A 23,834-nucleotide genomic window follows, 5' to 3' on the forward strand; every position below is an offset into this window, starting at 1 on the left:
AAAAAAAAAAAAAAAAAAAAAGAAGTTACCAGTCCATCCTAACAACAAGGAAAAAGCAAAACAAATGAGAAAAAATCTACAAATCTGCTTAGATCCACCAGAGAAGTGAGGTTGCAGGCAAAGGGATGCTCCCCAAACTGGAGAGGCAGAGAGGGAGACATAGAGAATCATAACAGAGCAGAAACCTTTGCAGGAACCAGTTATGGGGTAGGAAACCCTGAATTGCAATGATGAACTATTGGAGCTCAGTGTTAACTCTGAAAGTTAAAAACTTTGGGGGACCTAGTCATACAGTGGCTGCCACACTTTTGTGTTTTACCTTCAGGAGATCTACCAAGTCATCACAGTTAACATTGGGGAAATCCCTTTGTGAGTCTGGCAGGAGAGGAGAAAAGGAACCATTTTGAAATAAAACAGAGCATTTTTATTTTTTCTTAAGGTCTGCCCTCAGCAGAAACTATTTTACCAGAGCCTAACATACTGGGGTTTTATCAGGGCCTAATATATCTGGAGGAGGGGGAAATACTAAGTTTCAGCTGGCTCTTGCCTTCCATGTGAAGTCAGGGAAATATACTCCACCTGCCACACACCACACATACCTTGCCACTACACTACTAAAGGCCTATTTGCTACAGTTACTTTTACCCAGTAAATCATGCCTGCTTTTCAGCAAAAAAAAATTACAAGACATACTAGAGGGTAAAAAACACAGTTTGAAGACACTGAATAAGCATCAGAACCAGAGTCAGAAATGCCAGGAACATTAGAGTTACCAGACCAGAAATTTTTAAAAACTTGATTAATATGCTAGGGGCTTTAGTGGAAAAAGTAAACGACATGCAAGAACAAATAATGTAAGAAGAGACACAGAAATTTTGAGAAAAAAAATAAAGAGATGCTAGAGATCAAAAATGCTGTTAACAGAAATGAAGAATGCCCTTGAAGAGTTCATCAGTAGACTGGCTGAAGAAAGAAACTCAACTTGGAAATATGACAATGGAAACTTCCAAAACTGAAAAGCAAAGAGTAAAAATACTGAAAAAAACCCTAAACAACATCCTAGAACTGTGGGGTAATTATAAAAGGTGTAATGTATACATAATGGGAACACCAGAAGGTGAACAGAAAAAGAAAGAGCTGGAATATGTGAAGTAATAATGATTAAGAATTTCCACAGATTAACAATGTACACCAAACCAGGAATCGAGGAAACTCATAATGCTAAACGGGACAAATACCAAACCAAACAAAACAAAAACTACATCTAAGCATATCATATTCAAACTTCGGAAAAATCAAAGTTTTAATATTTGAAGAAGCTGGAAGGGAAAAAACACCTTACCTATAGGGGAGTGAAGGTAAGAATTACATCTGACTTTTCTGAAGCTATTCAAGCTAGAAGACAGTGGAGTGAGAAAACATACCAACCTATAATTCTATACCATGTAAAATTATTCTTCAAAAGTGAAGTAGACATAAAGACTTTCTGAGACAAACAAAAATTGAGGGAATTTGTTGTCAGTAGACTGGCCTTGCAAGAAATGTTAAAAAGAAGTTCTTCAGAGGAAAGGAAAATGATATAGTCAGAAACTCAGATCTACATATAGAAAGGAAGAGCACAAGAGAAGGAATAAGTGAAGGTAAAACAAAAACTTATTTTCTTATGCCTAACTGAGCTAACTTATGTATGCTTACCAATAAGTGAGATGAATGATGGCAATGATACAATGGATGGGAGGGAGAAATGATAAATACGTTGTTATTATAAGGTACTTATATTATCTGTGAGGTGGAAAGTGTTATTTGAAATTGGACTCAATTAGTTGTAAATGGATATATTGCAAACTCTAGAGCAACCACTAAAACAAGATAGAAGTGTACTTGTATGCTAAGCAGAGAAAATGGAATCATAAAATAATTAAAATCACAAAAGGCGGAAAAAATGTGGAAGACAAAAATAGGTACAAAGAATAAGGACAAAAAATAGAAAACAGAAACAATATAGCAGATATTAATCCAATTATATCAATAAACACCTTAAATGTCAATGGTCTAAATACACCAATTAAAAGACTGTCAAAGCAGATCAAAAAACAAGAGCTGACTGTATGTTGTCTACAAGAAACCCATCTTCAATATAAGGACACATAGAGTAGAAAGTAAAGGGATGGAGAAAGATACACCATGTTAAAACTAGTCAAAAGAGATGAAGTAGCAATACTAATTTCACACATAGCAGAGTTCAGAGCAAGGAAAACTATCAGGGATAAAGGGACATAGTGATAAAGACATCAATACCCCAAGAAGACATAGCAATTTTTATTTTGCATGCACCGAGCAAAAACGCATTAAAATACTTGAGGCAAAAAATGACAAAACTACAAGGAGAAATAGATCAATCTATTACAGTTGGAGACTTTAATGCCTCTCCATCAGAAGTGAGAAAAATCAGTAAGGACATAGCTGAATTTAACAGTACCATCTATCAACTGGATGCAATTGACATCTATTGACTACTTCATCCAACAACAGCATATTATATATTCTTCTCAAACTCACATTGAATATTTGTGAAGACAGACCACATTCTGGACCCATCATACCATGTCTGCTCTCAGACTATAATGGAATTAAACTAGAAATCCAAAACAGCTGAAAAATCCCCAGATAATTAGATATTTAAATAATACACTTCTAAACAACATATGGGTCACAGGAGAAATAAAGAGAAATTAAAATGTATTTTGAACTAAATGAAAATGAAAATGAAAATATGACTTATCAGTATCTGTGGAATGCAGTAAAAGCACTGCTTAGAGGAAAATTTGTAGCATTGAATACATGTATTAGAAAAGAGGAAAGACCTAAAAATCAATAAATGAGGCTTTAACCTTAGGAAACTAAAAATGAGCAGCAAATTAAATCCAAAGTAAGCAGAAGAAATAATAAAAGTTAAAGTAGAAATCAATGAAACTGAAATGGAAAAATTAATAGAGAAAATAAATATCCTAAAAACCGGTTCTTTGAAAAGATCAATAAAGTTAATAAACCTCTAGCTAGGCAAACTAAGAAAAAGAAAAATAATACAAATTACTAATATCAGAAATGGATAAGAGGACATCACTATAGAGCCCACGGACATTAAAAAATATTATGAACAACTCAATTATTACAACCCACAATTATGAACAACCCACAAATTTGATAATTTAAATGAAATGGACCAATTCTTTGAAAGATACAATCTACCAATACACAAGAAAGGCAGTTTGATTAGGCCTATATCTATCAAAGAAATGGCGTCAGTAATTAAAAACTTTCTAAAATAGAAAGAACCAGGTCTAGATGAGTTCAATGGTGAATTCTACCAAATATTTAAGAAATTTAAGGAAAAACTACAGCCATTCTCTATAATCTACAATCTCTTCCTGAAGATAGAAACAGAAACTCATTCTATGATGCCAGCATTATTCTAATACTAAAACCAGATGATGGATGACATTATACAAGAAAACTACAGACCAATATCTCTCATAAAAATAGATGTAAAAGCTGGGGGCAGTGGCTCATGCCTGTAATCCCAGCACTTTGGGAGGCCGAGGTGGGTGGATCACGAGGTCAGGAGTTCGAGACCAGCCTGACCAACATGGTGAAACCCTGTCTCTACTAAAAATACGAAAATTAGTCAGGCATGGTGATGCATGCCTGTAATCCCAGCTATTCAGGAGGTTGAGGCAGGAGAATCGCTTGAACCTGGGAGGCGGAGGTTGCAGTTAGCTGAGATCGCGCCATTGCACTCCAGCCTGGGAGACAGAGTGAGACTCCATCTCAAAAAAAAAAAAAAAAAAAAGATGTAAAAAAAGATGTGAAAACCGCAACAAAATATTAGGAAGTCAAATCCAATCGTGTAAAAAAGATTATACATAACCAAATGGGATTTATCCCAGGTATGAAAGGCTGGTTTAACATTCAAAAATCAATTAACGTATTCCATCACAGGCTAAAGAAGAAAAATCACATGATCATATCAATAGATGCAGAAAAAATTTTTGTCAAAATCCAATACCCATTCATAATTTAAAACTCTCAGCAATAGAGATGAACCTCTACAACTTGATAAAGAATGTCTACAAAAAACTACAGCTAACATCATAGTTAATCATGAGAAACTAGAAGTCTTCCTGCTGTGATCAGAAACAAGGCAAGGATGTCCCCTCTCACCTCTGGTTTTCAACACTGTGCTAGAAGTCCAAACTAATGCCATAAAACAAGTAAAGGAAATACAAGGCACACAAATCTGTAAAGAAGAAATAAAATAAAACTCTCTTTGTTTACACATGACGTGATCATCTACATAGAAAATCTGAAGGCATCAACAAAAATACTCCTGGAACTAATAAGCAACTATAGCAAAGTTGCAGGATAATAAGTCAATATACAAAAGTCAATAGCTTTCCTGTATACCAGCAATTTACAAGTGTAATTTGAAATTAAAAATACATTACCATTTTACTAGCACCCCCCAAAATAAAATACATATGCAAATCTAACAAATATATACAAGATCTATATGAAAAAAACTACCAAACTCTTGATAAAAAAGTAGAAGAATCAAATAAATGGAGAAATATTCCATATTCATGGATAAAAAGACATGATATTGTTAAGATGTCAGTTCTTTCCATCTATAAATTAGAAGCAATTCCAGCAAAACCATAGGAAGTCATTTTGTGAATAGGGACAAACTAATTCCAAATTTTATATGGAGAGGCAAAGGACCCAGAATAACCAACACAATGTTGAAGAACGTCAGAGAACTGACATTACTTGACTCCCAGATTTACTATAAAAATCAGCAGTTTCCAGATTTGCTATCAATGAAAGAACAAATAGATCAATGGAATAGAATAGAGAGCTCAGAAATAGATCCCACGTGGTCAAATCATCATTGACAAAGGAGCAAAGACAATATAATGGTGCTGAATCTGAATCTGGACATCCACAAGCAAAAAAAAAAAAAAAAAAGACCTTAAGCACTTCAGAAAAATTAACTCAAGATGGATCATAGGTTTAAATGTAAAACAAAAACTATGGAAGACAGCATAGGAGAAAATCTAGATGATCTTGGGTTTGGTGATATTTTAGACACAAACTCAAAGGCATAATCTATGACAGAAATAATTGATAAGCTAGACTTTTTTTTTTAACATTAAAAATCTGCACTATGAAATACAATGCCAAGAAAATGAGAAGACAAGCTACAGACTGGTAGAATATATTTCCAAGACACATCAGATAAAGGACCAATATTCAAAGTATACAAACAATTCTTAAACCTTAACAATGAGAAAACAAATAACCTGACTAAAATAGGGGCAACAGACCTGAAGAGACATTTCACCAGAAAAGATACACAGATGACAAATAACTATAAAAAATGTTCAACATCATATGTTATTAGAGAATTGGAGATTGAATGAGATACTACTACATACTTACTAGAATGGTCAAAATCCCAAACTGACAACACCAAATGCTGATGAGAATGTGGAGCAACAGGATTTTTTCATTGCTGGTGGGAGTGCAAAATGGTACAGCCCCTTTGGAAGACTGTCTGGCAGTTTCTTACAAAACTAAACAAATTTTTACTATATGATCTAGAAATTGCATTCCTTGGTATTTACTCAAGTAAGCTGAAAATGTATGTCCACACAAAAATATATACATGTATGTTTATAGCAGCTGAATCCATAATTGCCAAAACATACAAGCCACCAAAATATCCTTTGGTAGGTGAGTAGATAAACAAACAGGTACATACAGACAATGGAATATTATTCAGCATTAAAAAGAAATAAGCTATGAAGCCATGAAAAGACATGGAGAAAACGTAAATAAATATTACTAAGTGAAAGTTGTCAACCTGAAAAGGCTATATATACTGTACAATTCCAACATATGACATTCTGGAAAAGGTGTTACTATGGAGACGGTAAAAAGATTAGCAGCTGCCAGGGTTTAGGAAGGTGAAGTGATGAATATAGGTGGAACACAGGGGATTTTTATGGCAGGATAGTAAAATTACTCTGTATGACACTGTAATGACGGATACATGTCATTTTACACTTGTAACTCATAGAATGTACTATGCCAAGTGTGAACCCTAATGTAAGCTACAGACTTTGGGTGATAATGATGTATCAATGTAGGTTTATTGATTGTGCCAAATGTGCCACTCTGATGTGGGCTGTTGATAGGGGAGATTGTTTGTGGAGATGGGATATAAGGGAACTCTCTGTACTTTCTGCTCAATTTTGCTGTGAACCTAAAACTGCTCTTAAAAAAAGTTTATTAAAGCACATGAGGCCCAACTAAAGTAGCTAACCAGGCTTGTCTATGACTTTACCACAGTTGCTGCCCATAGCCTTGAAACAGACTCATGTCTTAAGATCTCTAAGGCTACTTGTGTAAAAGGCTCAGTTCTTACAGAAGCAGTGAGAAGAAGAAAAAGAGAATAGTAAGAGGATTCAAGATTTCACAAGTGGAAACTAAATATTATACAACAAGATTTTGTTACCTTGATCAGTATGAATTGATAAGGATACATTAGAGGAAGAACACGTTTTACCAAATCAATTTTTTTAAAGCATATACAAATAAAGAAAATATACATAAGTTGCTCTTTTAAGAATGAGTTAGGACAATTAAAGCAAACAGCAACAAAAAAGAAGTAGTACAGCAAAAAGTAATACTTACAATTATTCTGTTATTAAAGAAGTTATTCATTTGACAAATCCTATCATTTTCTTTCTGGATGCCATTTTTAAGCTTTTCTATATCAAAACGAGTATTTAACCACTCTTCCAAAAACTGTGTCATTTCTTTCCTATTACTTAGTATTTGCTGAAATTCAGTCTTTATGGTAGGGAACTCACTTTCTGAGAAATCTTTGAGAATTTCCTGTGTGAAAAATAAGTGTCAAATTGTTTAAACACTAGGAAAGTTTTGATCCAAATATCATATATATGTATCTACACACACACCACAAAAAGAGGGCCATACCTACTGGACTCTTGCTTTTCTTCCTTTTTACATCACTTCTTAATATTTTAAAGTAAACTAAGAAATATAATTGTAAGTTAAAACTTCATTCTAGTTATTTGCATAATATAATTTTGGCAGTATATGTGATGTAACAGATTGTACCTATTAGAATAAAAACTTGTAAAAATGACAATTTTGTGACTAATTGCTACAATACCTGAAGTGCATCTTAATTTTTATATTTTGAGATGGTCTCACTATGTTGCCCAGGCTAGTCTTGAATTCTTGGAGACAAGTGATCCTCCTGCCTGAGCCTCTTAAGTGGCTGGAATTATAGGCATGCCACTGGGGCTGGCTTCATGAAGTGTTTCTAAATGTAGCTTTTTGCTACATTTAGCAGACCTTACATACATGTTGGGAACTGGATGCCAGCCTCACACAGATGAATAAAAGTAACACATTCCATGTGGAGTTGTTGCAATAAAGAGGTTTCTGACTCCCAGCACAGACGTAAGAAGTTTTCCTGTATCTGTGGAGGTCTGAAGGGAGGTTAGTTCATTATTTGCCAGTCTTTATGTCTGGCCAGGTATCACTCTGTAACCTATTTTCAATTTCTGGTAAATGAAAATAGCTTTAAGCACATGAAAAAGTACCTTTCTACTTGATAAAAAGGCTTAAAATCTAATTAAATCCATTTAAAATAAATTATACCTCAATATGTAGATCCATATTCTGGTTCAATTTGAGATCCCTTAATTCTCTGGATGGTACATCACAATCTTGTTGAAGGTGCTGTATTTTAATTAGCAATTCCTTTTGCTTTTCCACTTCATCAATAAAATCCATTTCAAATTTATTGATGGACTCATGTTGTTCTTCTTTTATTTTTGTAACATAGCTTAACACATACTTGCAGAAAAAATTAAACAAATTGGAAAATGAAAATTTTGTCACATTTACAGGAAGTTTTAATCCTTGAGACTGAGGTAGGATGACATCTCTTATTTACCTATATCCTCTCACAAGTGAGGAAAAGGGAAAGAGCTTCTCTCTATCCCCATTTTTTTCCTCTTAGTATCTTAGGAGAATAACTAACTCCCAGACCTATACTTCCTTATTTCTGACTTCTTATTACATATACTTCTTGGATGTCTTACAAGTACTTCAAATTCAACATGTTTAAAATGTAACATGATCCCTTTTTCTACAAGCCCTCCTTTTTCTATTGCCCCGTTTTTGGCTAATTACATTGTCAATCACCTGGGTTTCCCAGTTAAACTCATGAGACTCATTTTCAACATCCTATCCTGCCAACCCTGATTGGGTAACCCTGATTGGGTAACCAAGAAGATAATGTTACATGTCTCAAGACTTCCTTGTTGGCCGGACACGGTGGCTCATGCCTGTAATCCCAGCACTTCGGGAGGCCGAGGCGGGTGAATCACAAGGTCAGGAGATGGAGACCATCCTGGCTAATGTGGTGAAACCCCGTCTCTACTAAAAATACAAAAAGTGGTGGGCACCTGCAGTCCCAGCTACTTGGGAGGCTGAGGCAGGAGAATGGTGTGAACCCAGGAGGCAGGGCTTGCAGTGAGCTGAGATCGTACCACTACACTCCAGCCTGGGCAACACAGCAAGGCTCCATCTCAAAAAAAAAAAAAAAAAAAAAAAAAAGACTTCCTTGTCAAGCATATTTAGATATTTGGCTTCAAGGAGACAATAATTTGAATGCCATATGTCTCATGGACTTCATGAATAATTCTAGATGTCTGATTACCAGGATTTGTGGAAGAATTACCAGGGCCTGAAGGGCAATCTACTCACGTAGGGCAGATAACAGCTTCCTTATTCCTCAACTTCCACCATTCCTTAACCTGTTATAATCTGGTCTCTTCCTTAACTACTCAATTGAAACTGTTCTGACAATGATCACTAATGAGTTCTATTATCACCACATTGAGAGAATATCTTCAGTCCATATTCTGACTCTCTGAAGTATTTGCCACTCATAACTTGATCTCTGACATACTTTTCTCCACTGATTTGGGTAGCAGCACTTTTGCTAGGTTCTCTCCTGTATCTTTGACTTTTCCAACCTTTAACCCATGTGTTGCTCACTTTTCTGCTACTGACTCTTAGACATTTATCTTTTCCAGAGTTCTGTTTCTATCCTAAGGCTCTTACTCTTCAATATGCTTTCTGGAGGATCTTACAAATGTATTATCTATCACCTATATGCTGATCAGTCTCAAATGTTAGTCCTTATTTTCCTCCTGCCAAACCTCAAACTCACATCTAAATGTCTACTTGGTTTCTCTTCTTGGATGTTCCATCATACGTATTTCAGACCCCAAACATCTCAAATTAAACAATCTCCTGCCTCATCTACCTTGTTTGTCTATTTTTGAATCTTAGTTAATGGTACCACTATCCACAAACCTGACTAAGCCCAAATCCAAGAACTCCATCTAAACTTCTCTGCCTTACGTCCACTATCAATTATGTAGACCTGCTATTTTAAGCTGCTAAATATTTCTTTAACCTTGTTTGTCCTCTCTTGCCCTATGAAACCTTTCCTAGTAGTACAGTCACATATAAAATCTCATCTGGACCACTGTAACTGCCTCTTATTGCTTTCTGCCACTAGGCTTATCTCCTTCAAACTCATTTCTTCTTTATTCTTTAGTTTAGTACCTAAATGGTAATCAGATCCTGTTACCACCACCACTTAAAATAACTGTCTAATGATTCCCCATCTACAAAAAGGACTCCAAGCTTTGTTACTGAGTCTGGCTTCCACTACAGGTTCATCTTCTGTAACTTTATTTAGTACGTCATATAACTTGCATGCACTTCTATCGTTGCACTTAATACCTGTTTATATGTCTGTCTCACCCCAGACCATGAGATCTTTGAGACGTTAACTCTCATCTGCCTCCTGAGCACCCTGACATAATGTCTAGGCCCACAGGCAGAGTTCAGGTGTTGTTGAATGACCAGGTGATAGGTGTATTGACTATCCTACATATTACTGTGCTCAGACTCACATAATCTTTAATTTGGTAGTAAGAATACTAAATAGTAAATATGCCGGCACCCGAAGCAGGACTTAAATACATTGATGTTTATAACTGAAATTTATAGCAATATTTACAAGGATATTACTAAAAAAGATGGTACCTTAAGTTTCTTCATGATTCTGTGGAATTCCATGGAACATCTCTGGTTTGCAGTAAAAAGTTTTTCAATGTGTTTAGTTTGTAAATAGGGAAGTGAGAGGTTTGCTTTAACTCTCATTGAAAGCCCTTTTTGGATTTCAATTTCCTTCTCCAAGTCAAGAGACAATCTATTCAAGCACTCATAATGATCATCCATCTCTGAGTATCTCTTCAAAAGCTCCTAAAGGAAATGAGGATTCACTCAATTTATAACAATTCATTCTAATATAACAATAAGTAGTTACAACTCTAGAATTGTAGCAAAACTCACGCTTTAACATTTTCTGTAGGACAGAAATAAAGATCTTTGTATTTAAAAACAAAAGGAAACTCTTGTTGTCATTTTGGATTACAGAAATAATAGATAATTATTATGGCAATTTAAAAAATTTAAGCAAATATAACAAAGAAAGCCAGGACCAACCATTCTTAACATTTTGATGCATTTTCTTTTAGTTTTTTGAATATTCATGATTTGAATCAACATTGACAAAGTCTGATGAGAAATTTGAGTAAATTCAATTAAGTATGTATTGTAGTTCATGGTTGAGTGCTGGTTTGTTTACAGTAGGCAGTCGGAGTTAGCAGATAAAACAAGTGATTAAGAATCAAACCACCTATTTGTCAGCTTGGTATAGACACTTCACACAATCCTACTATCTTCCTACAGTCTGTTTTCTGTCCCTTTATCAGATGTAGAGTTCAGGTTCCAGCTGTGCCACTTCTTGACTGGGGAAGTCACTGAGCCATTTTCACAACAGGAAGACCACAGTAATTACCACAAAGTTTTCTGGGGTCAACTAAAATATTTGATCTATACCTATATATCTATGTAATCTATAAAACAGACACAGTCATTTAGCTTGAAGGAGACAAAATTATATTTATAAAAATGTTTCTATACCCAAGTTTTGAAATAAGTCAGATACAAGTCTGACTTAGTGTAAAACTGAGATTCTACCAATTTACTAGCTGTGTAACCTTGGGCAACTGCTAACCTTCCTTTCTGAGCCACAGTTTCCTTGTTTATGAATGGAGCAATAAAGCCTATATCATGAGGTAAAACACCCAGTATGGTACGTGGCACACAGTAGACATGCAATAAACCTGGGCCCATAAACTCAAGTGACTTGAGGCTATGCAGGTGACACACTGGTCAGAGCACAGGGAGAGAAACATGTAAAATTCAAGTTGCTGTAATCATGTAGTGGTTAACATGTTTAGTTCAGGGTGCTAAACAATAAAACAAGGGCGTTCTCACAAGAATGAGCCCTTTATTTTTAATAATTTAAGAAAAGCTAGATGTTAATCAATCTGGAGTGTTGGAGAAGGGATTCCTGTTTTTGGTTTTAGGATGAATCAGCTACGGTATACAGCAGCATATTGAACACTGACTTATGTCAGGAATGTGCTAAATGATACAGTCATAAACAAAACAAAAATGTCCTTAGAGATCTTGCATTCCAACAGGTGTGACTGCAAATCCTGTTGGCTTTCCCTTCAATGTATATTCAGAATCTCAACACTTCTCACTACCTCTATTGCTCCCTCTCGGGACAGGCCAGGATGATCTCTGCCTGGGTGACTGAAATTAGTCTTTATAATGGTCTTCCTGCTTCCACTCTATTTTCAATATAACAATTAAGAGTCATCCCTTTAAAATGTAAGTCAGATTATGTTTCTCTTGCGGTAAAAATTCACCAGTGGATCTCCATCTCACTTAATAAAACTCAAAGTCTTTTTTCGTGTCCCACAGCTTGCCTCTTCCCTGATAACTCTCTGAACTCATTTGTTAGCAGCTTGCCCCTTTTCGATGTTCCTTGAACCACCACGGAGTCTTCTGCCTCAGGAACTTTGTACTCGCTGTTCCCTTTGCCTATAAGGGTCTTTTCAGACATCTGTATGGCCTGACCCTTTACCTCGTTCAGGTATTTGCTCTATTATTACTCTTCTGGTGAGGACTTAAATTCACAAGCTCCCATTGTTGTTCGTGTATGTGTGCATTACACATACACACCTGTACTAGGTTACAATGTTTAGAAAAATACTGAGCACTATCTATTCATTCCAGAGGTTCCTTCAATTCCACTTTAGGTTTCAGTAAGCCTTTGGAAGGGAACCAATAATGATTTGTCGTTTTAACAGGAGGTACTTACTTTTATTCTAGAGCACTTTTCTCTCAGGCTTTCTGTAAGGTGCTGTTGTCCATTACTTAACCTTTTTTCAGGTTTTACTTGGTGGTTCTGTTGGTCCTGCTTTGGTAAAAAGAAAATAAAATAAACAGGGCTTTTGTCATGACTATATTCACATATAATGTCTAACTGGACACTTAAATTACACGACATTTTAATAATGGAATTAAGTGTTACACTTGTAACTCAAAAGCAATGTTAAAATGATCAGAAAATAAATAATAGTACCAGTAAGTTTTATAGGGAGTGACCTCAACTCATTGGGAAAAAAGTAGAAAAACCATATAATTTTTGGAGACAGGATTTGTTTTCACAGCTACAAATTAGGTTTTCGGGCCAGGCATGGTAGCTCACGCCTGTAATCCTAGCACTCTGGGAGGCCGAGGCAGGAGGATCACTTGAGTTCAGGAGCCCAAAACCAGCCTGGGATACATAGTGAGACCCTGTCTCTATAAAAATAAATACATAAATAAATAAACGAACAAATAACCAGGAAAACAAACAAATTAGATTTTAATTTCAGATTCCTACTCTTCCAAATCTCTGCATTATTCACTTGTAGTTTTAACAGGGGCACTTACTTTTATCCTAAAGCACCTTATTGCCACCAATCAACTATACTTAAAATCACCTGTACTGTCTATTGTGTTTCAAACCCTAGTCATATATTCTTCCCAGCCTCTTGGAAAAGTTCACATTCTGTGTACATTTTGCATTTCTGATTAAAAAGTATAAAGTGAAACAAAAACATTTTCTCCCACTTATTTATTTTGTTCACTAAAGTACCTAGAAGAATATTTGTTGAATCAATTAAATCTCTTTATAAACTTAGTTAAGGCCCATATAAAGAAATGAGAATAAAAAATATTTGTACAGATTTTAATCATCTTATTTGTCTGAACTTTGTTACTTTTAAAAAGAGGATTTAATTAGATATTTTAAGATATATAATTCCGAATATCTAAAAATAATCATACCAGAGGAACTTAATTTTTATATTTATCTTGCCTTTTTTTCCTTTTAACTTCACCAATAAGAGCCCAACTCTAGAACTCCAGCATGTATAGGTAGAGAAATGGGAATATTTGCTCTCTTACAAATCTAATCCTTCAAATATTTCTCCATTTAGAATAATGCTATCTCTTGATTTAAAAAAAAACTTTAAAATGTTATATTAAGGGAAATAGTCTGCTTTAACACACTTTATAAAAATAAAGAATTAAATGTTATTTTCTGAAAATATTTTTGCTTCTTTTAAAACTGTCTTCTATTGTGTGAAAATTATAGTAACCATTTCCCACTATCCTTTACTGTTCATAGAAATTTCCAGAAAGAGAAATAAAAACATTGTAATTCTTTTCAAAAAAGCTTAATTCTTATTAATAGTTACTACACAGCAGAAGATTCTGAACTCACTCTAGCTATCATTTCCCTTAAGGTTGCTACGAATTGGTCCCTTTCTATTTTGAGAGATTCTTTTATCCTCCTTAGCTCATCTCTTTCTTTAGCTACAATTCTAATTTCTTCAAGGCTTTCATGAAGTTTCTTAGTCAACTGGAAGTTATCCATTCTCACATTTTGCATAGATAAGTTTTGGGCCTCAAATTGCTTCTTCAACTGTTCCATCTCATTAATTTTTTTATGACTCATATTGACATCTTCTTTCATTCTAAGCAGATGAAGTTCTTTTTTCCGAAGTTCTTGGATCTTGAGATAATTGTAAAACAAGTTAGAATGTAAGCAGTTTCTTCAAGGAAGGAAAATAGTGTCTACTTGTGTTCTATACGCACATGTATATCTACATATCTGTATCTATATCTTTTTAATTTCACGAATAATTTGGACAAAGTTACTTCCAAAAGAAGAACAAAACAACACATACCTTTTTCTGTAATTCATCTTTTGATTTATCTAAATCCTTTTGAATGTTTGAAATTTGAGTTGTCTTTTCTAAAATTTTTTCTCTAAGTTTATCAATAGTTTCCTTGTGTTCTTTTGATAGCATATGAGCAGTTTTTAGTTCCTGTTGTATTTCCAGATCCTTTATTGTTAGAAGAAATCAAGAAATGTAATGACATAAAAGCACATTACCTTTACTTAATAATTAATGATTTTAAACAAAATCTTAAAAACTATACACTCACAGTTAAAAACAAGCATTATACAACCTCCCAAATTAGAACAGTAAAGTAAAATTTCCTGCTGGTAGCCTCCTCCATAGCCTTCTCCTTTCACACCACTTGGACATCTTTCTAAATCAGTATCACATAAAGAGTACATCATTCTTATGCTTAGTTTTCCATTCTTATGCTTAGTTATCCATTATACGGATGGTGCCTTATTGGTGGACAGTTAGATTACTTCTAGGTTTTGGTCACCACACACAGTGCTGCAGTGAAGACTGTATTTTTGCCCAAATATGTGAATATAATGGTAGGGTAAAGAGAGAACACAACTCACTCTAGCTTTGGTTTCTTGTAGGCTTTCCATGAGTTGGTCTCTCTCCAGTTTGAGTGTTTCCTCTACTCTTCTTAGATTATCTCTTTCTTTCATTACAGATTTCATTTCTTCAAGGTTTTCGTGAAGTTTCTGAGCCAAATTTAAGTTCTCCGTTTCTATCTTACTCAGAGTTAAGCTTTGGTCTTTTATTTGTTTCTTTAGTTGCTCCATTTCGGACACTTTTTTCTGTGTCTCATTGACATCTTTTTTTAACTTAAAAAGTTGATGTTCATTTGCCTTAAGTTCTTGAATCTTAAGATAATCATAAAATAATATGTTAGGTGGCTTTTTAGGGACAGATAAATAATAGTTTCTAAATTGATTAAGACAACTGTCTACCCCTGTTACTCTCACTGATATCCTGCACAATTCCACATAGAATTTTACTTTCTTTTGAGGTATAACATATATAAAGCATGCTAATCTTCAATGTATAACTTAATTTATTCTTGACACAGGAATAAATCTATGAAACTACAACCCAGATTAAAACAGAGAATATTTCCAGCACTTCATAAAGTTTCTGCATGCCCCTTCCTAGAGACAGCCACTATTCTGACCTTTATCATCCTGGTTCAGTTTTGCCTGCTTTTGAACTTATATATCAAAATGTATGTATCCAGTTTCCTGCTGATGAACATTTGAGTTTTCAGTTTTTTGCTAGTTTGAATAAGGCTGCTATGAACATTCTTGTGTCTTTTTATAGAAGTATGTATGTACTCTTTTCTCTGAGGTACCTACCCAGTAAGTGGAAATGTGGGCCTCAGACAGGTTACATCCAGCATTAGTAAATACTGCCAACGTGTCTTCCAATGTGGTTGAACCATTTTATATCCCCAACAATTTTAGGCACAGACAAATCAGATATCCAATCAAACAATCCCCCCACAAAAATACCTTTTCTTGTAATTTAGCATTTGAATTTTCTAAATCTTTTTGCATATTTGATATTTTATCTGTCTTCTCAGAAACAATTCCTCTGAGTTTGTCAATAGTTTCCTGGTGCTCTTTCAGATGCATGTGAGCAATTCTTAGTTCCTCTTGTTTTTTCAGATCCTTTATCATTAGAGAAATTTTAAAAACAGTGACATATCTTAATATTAGGTTTTTAAAAATAAAGTGATGTATTTTCTTAGTAAAAATAATAACAGCATTACTCTATATCTTTGCTGTTGTTTTTAAGTTACAGGCTTTCTCTTCCCCGTCCTCATCTCTTTACACTCGACTTCCGCTTTTCAGAGGCAAACACATTACACATATATTACTTTTTTTAAGTGTTGCATAGTATTTTGACATACTGTTTATATTTACTGTTTCCTTCCGAGGAACATTTAGATTGTTTCACATTTTTAATTTTAAAATCACTATAATAAATAACCTGTGGTATATGTATATGTTGTGTTTGTATATACACACACACACAGTCCTTTAACAGTACATATGTAGGCTAAAGTCCATAAAGAAAATGCTAATTGCAGACTTGAACATTTTCAAGAACAGTACCAAATTAAAAGGCTATATCATTTTATTCTTGCCAACAGTCATACTTGGTTCAAAGAACGGTTCATTGCTGTAAGAAGACAATACATTGAATTGCTAGAGAGAGGAATGAGCTTATTTTAGGTTCTATTTCCCTAAGACCTTCCCTAACTTGGTCTCGCTCAATTTTAAAGGTTTCTTCTACTCTTCTTAGGCCATCATTTTCCTTAGTAACAGATCTTACATCCTTAAGGTTTTCATGAAGCTTCTGAGTCAATCTTAATTTCTCCATTTCTACACTTTCCAGAGTTACATTCCAAGCCTCTAGTCGCTTCTTTAACTGACCTGTTTGATACATAATTTCCCTAAGATAATTTTTTACTTTAAGAAGTTGAGGCCGGGCCTGGTGGCTCATGCCTGCAATCCCAGCACTTTGGGAGGCCGAGGCAGGTGGATCATGAGGTCAGGAGATCGAGACCATCCTGGCCAACACGGTGAAATCCTGTCTCTACTAAAAATACAAAAATTAGCTGGGTTTGATGACATGCATCTGTAATCCTAGCTACTTGGGAGGCTGAGGCAGGAGAATCGCTTGAATCCGAGATCATGCTCCTGCACTCCAGGCGACACAGAGAGACTTTGTCTCAAAAAACAAACAAAAAAAATGTTCTTTCTTCTGAAGTTCTTTTATCTTGAGATAATCACACAATAAGTCAGGATATCAGCAGACACAAAAAGATCAATGATAGTTTCTAAAATGAGTAGGCAAGTAAGTCTTCACTTGCCTTCAATTTTAGGGCACTTCATATCTTGTTTCATTACACAAAAAGATTTGATTCAAACTCTCAGTAACTGAAATAACTTAAAAAAAAAATACCTGTGCTTTTAAGGCAGCATTTGAGTTTTCTAAGTCCTTTTGCATATTTGATATTTCATTTGTTTTCTCTGAAACAATCCCTCTGAGTTCATCAATAGTTTCTTGGTGCTCCTTCAGATGCATGTGAACAATTTTTAGCTCCTCTTGTTTTTCTAGGTCCTTTATTAATAGAAAAATAAAAATAATAAAAATAATACATTGAGAATAATACCATTCACACGGTATAGAAAGGTATAAGGCAGGAGGTAAAAAATCTTCCACCTTCTAAGCTACTTTTAGATGTCAATACATTCTACATACATTACTCCTGAACTTCTATTCCCTAACAGGACACTTCACACTTCAAATCAGCACTACAGCTCTACCACATTCTTTATTTGTGGCATAGTATTCCATGATGTGAATGTGCTGCACTTATTTAACCAGTCCCCTACCAATGGATGGTTAGAATTTTCCCTGTTTTTGTTTGTGTTATTTCATTAATACAACTTGTTGCAAAGAATATCCTACAAATATCTTTATACAGTTGTGCAAATGTGTGGAGGATAGTTACAATTTGACTTGTGGATCAATGAATAAACCTTTTGAAAAAATTGGAAGGTATTACCAAATATATCACCACCAACTTTCCTCAATATTGGACCAATTTTATACTCCCACCAACCCTATGACAGATTTTTCTCTTAGGACACAATGCCATAGTTACTAGAGGAATAGAGAGATGGTAACTCACTCTAGTTATAGTTTCTCTAAGGTTTTCCTTGAGCTGGTCTCTCTCTACTTTGAGTGTCTCCTCCACACTCCTAAGGTCATCTCTTTCTTTTGTTACAGATCTCATTTCTTCAAGGTTTTCATGTAGTATCTGAGTCAACCTTATATTCTCCGTTTCTATGTTTTCCAGGTTTAACTTCTGGGTCTCAAATTGCTCCTTCAAGTGTTCTATTTCACACATTTTTTCCTGAGTCTCATTGACAGCTGTCATCTTAAGAAATTGATATTCTTTTTCTTGAGATTCTTGCATCTGAGAAAGTTATAAAGTAAGTTACAACATAGGCAGAATTTTTTTAGGAAAAGGAAGAATTGTCCCTAAAATAAGGCAATCATTTTTACATTGTAATCTAAAGTATATACTGCTTTCTTTCATAAGGGATATGAGTAACAATAATTAGATGTCATTTTCCAATTTAACAAAACAAGTCCCACTTCTTCCTATAATTCACCATCAGAATTTCCTAAATCCCAATGAATATTTGCTACTTGAGCTGTCTTCTCTGAAATATTCTGTCTACTAACAGTTTATTGGTACTAAGTTGAATATAAGCAGTTTTTGATTCCTCTTTTATTTCCAGTCCCTTTATGATTAGAGGAAAATCAATAAAACATCACAAGAACACCATCATTATCACCTTAACACTACTTCTGTATCCAAAAAAAGTAAGATGGAAACTTACTTTAGCTATAATTTCTTTAGTGTTTTCTTGCAGTTGGTCTCTCTCTATCTGAAGGGCCTCCTGTACTCTTTTCATTTCCTCTTTTTCCTTAATCATAATTTGTATTTCTTCTTGACTTTCTTGAAGTCTGCTAGTCAACTCGAGCATCTTACTTTCTATACTTTGTAGTGTTGAATCCTTGGCTTTGAGATGTTCCTTGAATTGTTTCAGTTCATTCACTTTTTCCTGAGTCTCACTAATTCGTTTTATATTAAGTTGTCCCTCTTTCTTATAAATCTCCTGGATCTTAAACATAATTATAAAATAAGTTAATAGTAAAAAAAAATGTAAACACACACACACGGGGAAAAAGGTTGTCTTCCAAAACAATTAAGTATGCTAAACAGCAGTCTTCATAATCCAGTTAGCTACTCCACCCCCACCCATTTTCCTCCCACTGTTTCTTCATCCCCAATTTACCTTGTTCTGTAATTTATCATTGATTGCTTCTAATTCTTTTTGAATGGCTGATATTTCAGTTTCCTTCTCTGAAATATTCACTCTTAACTCATCAATAGTTTCCTTTTGTTCTTTCAGGCAACAATGAACAACTTTAAGTTCCTCTTCAGTTTCCAGGTGCTTTATTATTAGAGGAAATTCCAATAAATTTACAGAAACATTATAACTATGATGCTGTAATCAACTCCCTTTTCCAAATATTTAGGGTTTATACAAATATTTGGTTACAAAATATTTTTTAATAACATGGTGAAAAGATGAAACCTACTTTAGCTGCAATTTCTTTTATATTTTCTTTGAGCTGGTCACTTTCAGACTGAAGAACTTCTTGCAGCCTCTGTAGGTCATCTTTCTCCTTAGCTACAGATTTCATTTCATCATGACTTTCTTGAAGTCTTTTGGACAATCTGAGCATTTCTATTTCTATCCTTAGTAGTGCTGAATCTTTGGGTTTGAATTCCTCCATCTCACTCAGAATTTTAGTAGTCTCATTGTCTTTTTCTTTCATATTTAAGGACTGTTCTTGTTTGCTTTGAGACTCTTGGATCTTAAGAGAATCATAAAACAGTATAGTTGATATCCAGAGATATTGTGTTTTAGGGGAAAATAAATCAGGATGCTTTCTAAAACAATTAAGGCAGGATTCAATGTCTCATTTACAGAGCAATCTCTCCATTCTCCCACTCTTCCATTACTCAGGCATTTAACGCCTTTTAAAAATTGAGGTCTCACTGTGTTGTCAGCATCTTATTTGAGGCTGGAGATAAAATGATGAGACTTACAGGATCTCTCTCTTTTTGACACTTATACTTTAAGGACAAAGATAGATATGATGTCGAATCTTACCAAACAGAGATGTTGACTTCTCCTAGGGCTCAAGTGTCAAATATAATCTATTGTGAATGATTAGAAAGGGCTTCCTAGAGGAGAGAAAGCTTTAACTGAGATCTGAAGGATGAGAGCATTAGTTAGGCTAAAAGGAGTATGGAAGTACTGCAGGTAGAGAGACTTGAGAATCTGAAAGCCATGAGCTGAGGAAGAGCAATACATGAGTGTGGTTGGAGAACAAAGAATAGGAAGAAGAGTAAATTGAAATAAGACCGGTAAGATCTGCACCTTGGGCCTCATAGGCCACATAGAGAATCCTGGTCTTTATTTAAAAAGTAGCAATAAGGTATTAAAATAATGTAAGAAAGGATCATTTAGGCCCAGCGTAGAAAGTGGATTAGAGAAGTGTAAGAATGAGTATGGGAAGACAAGTTAGGAGGCTACTGCAGATACCCAGGGAAAGAAATGATGTTGAGTTGGATTAGGGTGGTGGCAGTGTAGAGAGAAAAGCAGGATGATTTTTAAAACACACACTAAAATCAACAAGATTTGGAAACTGGATTATAAAATAAGCAGAGAGGAGGAGATATTAATAGGGATACCTCCCAGATTTCTGACTAAAACAATGAGAAAAGACAGTAGTGCCTTAAGAAACATTAAAGGAACAGGTTTAAAGAAGAAAATAAAACAATCTCATATTTGGTTTCACCCTTTCTTGTAATTTAGAATTTTTTTTCTAAATTTTTTTTTTAATATTTAAGAAAACAGTTCTTTTCTCTGAAACATCTCTGTTTCAATAGGTTGTTGGTATTTATAAGCAATTTTTAATTGTTCTATTCTAGTCATTTCATGATTAAGAGAAATTAAAAAACTGGTAACACAATTATAAAACAAACATTATAACTATAACACAAAACAAGCCTTGATTCTTATAAGACACTTATTAAAATGAGAGGAAAATACAAAACTTACTTTAGCCAAAGTTTCTCTAATGTGTTCTTTCAGCTGGTCATGTTTAACTTCAAGGGCTTCTTTTATCATTTTAAGGTTGTCTCTTTCCTTGGTTAGAGATTTTATCTCTTCCTGACTTTCTTGAAATTTTTCATTCAACTTGAGCCTTTCCATTTCTATGCTTGCCAGTGTTGTTGAGTCCTTGATTGTGGACTGTTCTTTTAATAACTCCAGTTCATTCACTGTTTCCTGAGTCTCACTGACTTCTTTCACATTAGGAAGTAACTCCCGTTCCTCATTAAGCACTGGGATCTTAGGACATTCATAAAATACCAAGGTTACTATCTGCAGATTATTATCATATATATATATATATATATATATATTTTTTTTTTAGATGGCGTCTCACTCTGTTGCCCAGGTGGGAGTGCAGTGGCGCGATCTCAGCTCACTGCAACCTCCGCCTCCTGTGTTCAAGAAATTCTCCTGTCTCCGTCTCCTGAGTAGCTGGGATTACAGGTGTGTGCTACTATGCCTGGCTAATTTTTGCATTTTTAGTAGAGACGGGGTTTCACCATGTTGGCCAGGCTGGTCTCAAACTCCTGACTTCAGGTGATCTGCCTACCTTGGCCTCCCAAAGTGCTGGGATTACAGGTGTGAGCCACCGCATCCGGCTGGCTATTATAAATGTTTAAAGGGAAAAGATCAGGATACTTTTCACGGTAAGGAAAGTCATTTTGAACCCTAAGGCCTACCTTGGATCACAAACTCCTCATTACTCATTTTCCCTGAATTCCTGCTAAAGCTATTCGTCACTTTTCTGGTAGTCATATTCTGTCATAATTTTCCTTCTTTCTAGCTCAGACCCAAAGTGAACCAATCCTTATACTTTACTAGCAGTCTGTTGCATACTTCTTATTTCTCCACTAGTTTCCAAATGCTATAAGAGAAAAACCATAGTTGAGCAACCTATATCTCAATAAGTGTATGATTTCCATTTTTCAGATGGGCTCCAATGCTATGTCTTAATTTTTCTATGTGTATAGATTGATTTCTCTTTCCATGATAAATTAGTGGTACCATGTAATTTTGCACATTTCTGCATTTACCATATTGGAATTAAGGGATTTTTTTCTAGCTTATAATGGGGTGAAAGACCAATGTCTTATTTATATCCACAATCTCAATGTCTGGCATGGAGTAGACGTAATATAGGTTGGCCCTGTTATCCCAATGTTTCACTTTCTCCATAGCATTTACCACTATTTGATGTTTTCTCGTTCATTTGAGTGCTTATTTATCAGCCTTCTTTCACTACAAATGGATCGGAGGGATTTTAGGGGTTTTGTCCACCTTGTTCTCATTGTATTTCTGTATCCCAGGAGTATGCCTGCCACATTAGACACTCAGCAAATACCCATGCAATTAACAAACCACATCCTAGCCACTTCTTACTGCTTATTTTTCCCTCAAAGCAGAAAGGAAGGAAGAAGTGACAAAGGATGAAAGGAATAAAAGACTTACCTCTTCTTGTAATTTGGTATAGGATTTTTCTAAGTCCTGAATATTTATTATTTGAGCTGTCTTCTCAGATACACTTCTTCTTAGTTCATCAATAGTTTCTTGGTGTTCTTTTAGGTGAATGTGAGCAATTTTTAGTTCTTCTTTTGTTTGTAGGCCCTTGCCAAGTGAAATTTAAAGAATATTGTAACATTATTCCAACATTGCTCTCCTCTTTCCAAGTGGCTCAGATTTTGAAAGAAACACTTAATAGATGAAGGAAAAGGGTATAACTTACTGTAGCTTCAATTTCTCTTATATATCCTCTAAGTTGGTCTCTCTCTGTTTCAAATGACTCCTGTAATTCCTTTAGAACTTTTCTTTCTTTGGTTATAGATTTCATTTCCTCATAATTTTCATTAAGTTTCTGAGCCAACCCAAGTCTCTCTGTTTCCCTATGTTCCAATGTCAATTCTTTGTTCTTTAATTCATTCTTTAAATTCTCCATTTCATTAATCTTTTTCTGCATCTCACTCATCTCTTCTTGTACATTAAGAAGTTGTTGCTGTTTTTCTTGGAGTTGCTGGCTCTTAAAATGCACAATTTTTATAATTACCATTTTATCTATATTCTCAAAATTCTTACATAAAATCATTAACAGCCCTGCCTCCTATCACCATATAAATAGACAAGTAGCATTAAAAGTAAACAAAACTCACAGGCATAAATGTCTGTAGTGGATTGAATATTGTCCCACCCAAAATTCATGTTTCCTAGGAACCTCAGAATGTGAATTTATTTGGAAACAGAGTCTTTGCAAATGCAATTGGATTAGGATTGAGATATGATCCTACTGGTGTAGGTCTTGATTCTAAAGAGTGTATTTATAAGAGACATAAAAGCACATAGAGAGGCACAGAGAAGGAGGTCATGTGAAACAGTTACAAGCCAAGGAATGCGAAGGGTAGCTGGGAGACACTGGAAGCTAGGAAGAAGCAAGGAATGATTCTTCCTCAGAGCCTTCAGAGGGAATATGGTATTGCTGACACTTCAAATTTGGACTTCTAGGACTCAGAACTGTGACAGAATATGTCTCTATTGTAAGCCATCAAGTTTACAGCAATTTGCTATGGCAGCCCTAGGAAATTGATACAGGCTGATTAAGCAGATAAAATAAACTGATTAAAGAGATAAGGGGAAGATGAGATAAAGTAAAAAAGCAAAGACACTAATTAAATATACAAATACAGCTACCAAATAACTGTAATTCCTCATCCTCTTAAAAACTTTTGGAGAA

The 23,834-nt window shown here is 34.8% G+C and overlaps 1 protein-coding gene across 1 annotated transcript in view; it reads right to left on the reverse strand.

Annotated features, from left to right (window-relative positions):
• CENPE (centromere protein E) overlaps positions 1 to 23,834 on the reverse strand; it is a 94,053-nt gene that overhangs the window by 25,939 nt on the left and 44,280 nt on the right. The window contains exons 28-43 of the mRNA XM_025384835.1: positions 22,836 to 23,126; positions 22,562 to 22,717; positions 21,059 to 21,349; positions 19,527 to 19,805; positions 19,220 to 19,378; positions 18,761 to 19,045; positions 18,043 to 18,330; positions 17,310 to 17,468; positions 15,851 to 16,009; positions 14,915 to 15,205; positions 14,337 to 14,495; positions 13,871 to 14,161; positions 12,419 to 12,514; positions 10,225 to 10,443; positions 7,756 to 7,953; positions 6,757 to 6,960 (exon numbers count right to left, since the gene is read on the reverse strand). Coding sequence (XP_025240620.1) covers positions 6,757 to 6,960; positions 7,756 to 7,953; positions 10,225 to 10,443; positions 12,419 to 12,514; positions 13,871 to 14,161; positions 14,337 to 14,495; positions 14,915 to 15,205; positions 15,851 to 16,009; positions 17,310 to 17,468; positions 18,043 to 18,330; positions 18,761 to 19,045; positions 19,220 to 19,378; positions 19,527 to 19,805; positions 21,059 to 21,349; positions 22,562 to 22,717; positions 22,836 to 23,126 — 3,525 coding nt within the window. The remainder of the gene's footprint in view (positions 1 to 6,756; positions 6,961 to 7,755; positions 7,954 to 10,224; positions 10,444 to 12,418; positions 12,515 to 13,870; positions 14,162 to 14,336; positions 14,496 to 14,914; positions 15,206 to 15,850; positions 16,010 to 17,309; positions 17,469 to 18,042; positions 18,331 to 18,760; positions 19,046 to 19,219; positions 19,379 to 19,526; positions 19,806 to 21,058; positions 21,350 to 22,561; positions 22,718 to 22,835; positions 23,127 to 23,834) is intronic.

This window comes from Theropithecus gelada, chromosome 5 (genome assembly GCF_003255815.1).
Source record: "Theropithecus gelada isolate Dixy chromosome 5, Tgel_1.0, whole genome shotgun sequence".
In the NCBI taxonomy this organism is placed as follows: domain Eukaryota; kingdom Metazoa; phylum Chordata; class Mammalia; order Primates; family Cercopithecidae; genus Theropithecus; species Theropithecus gelada.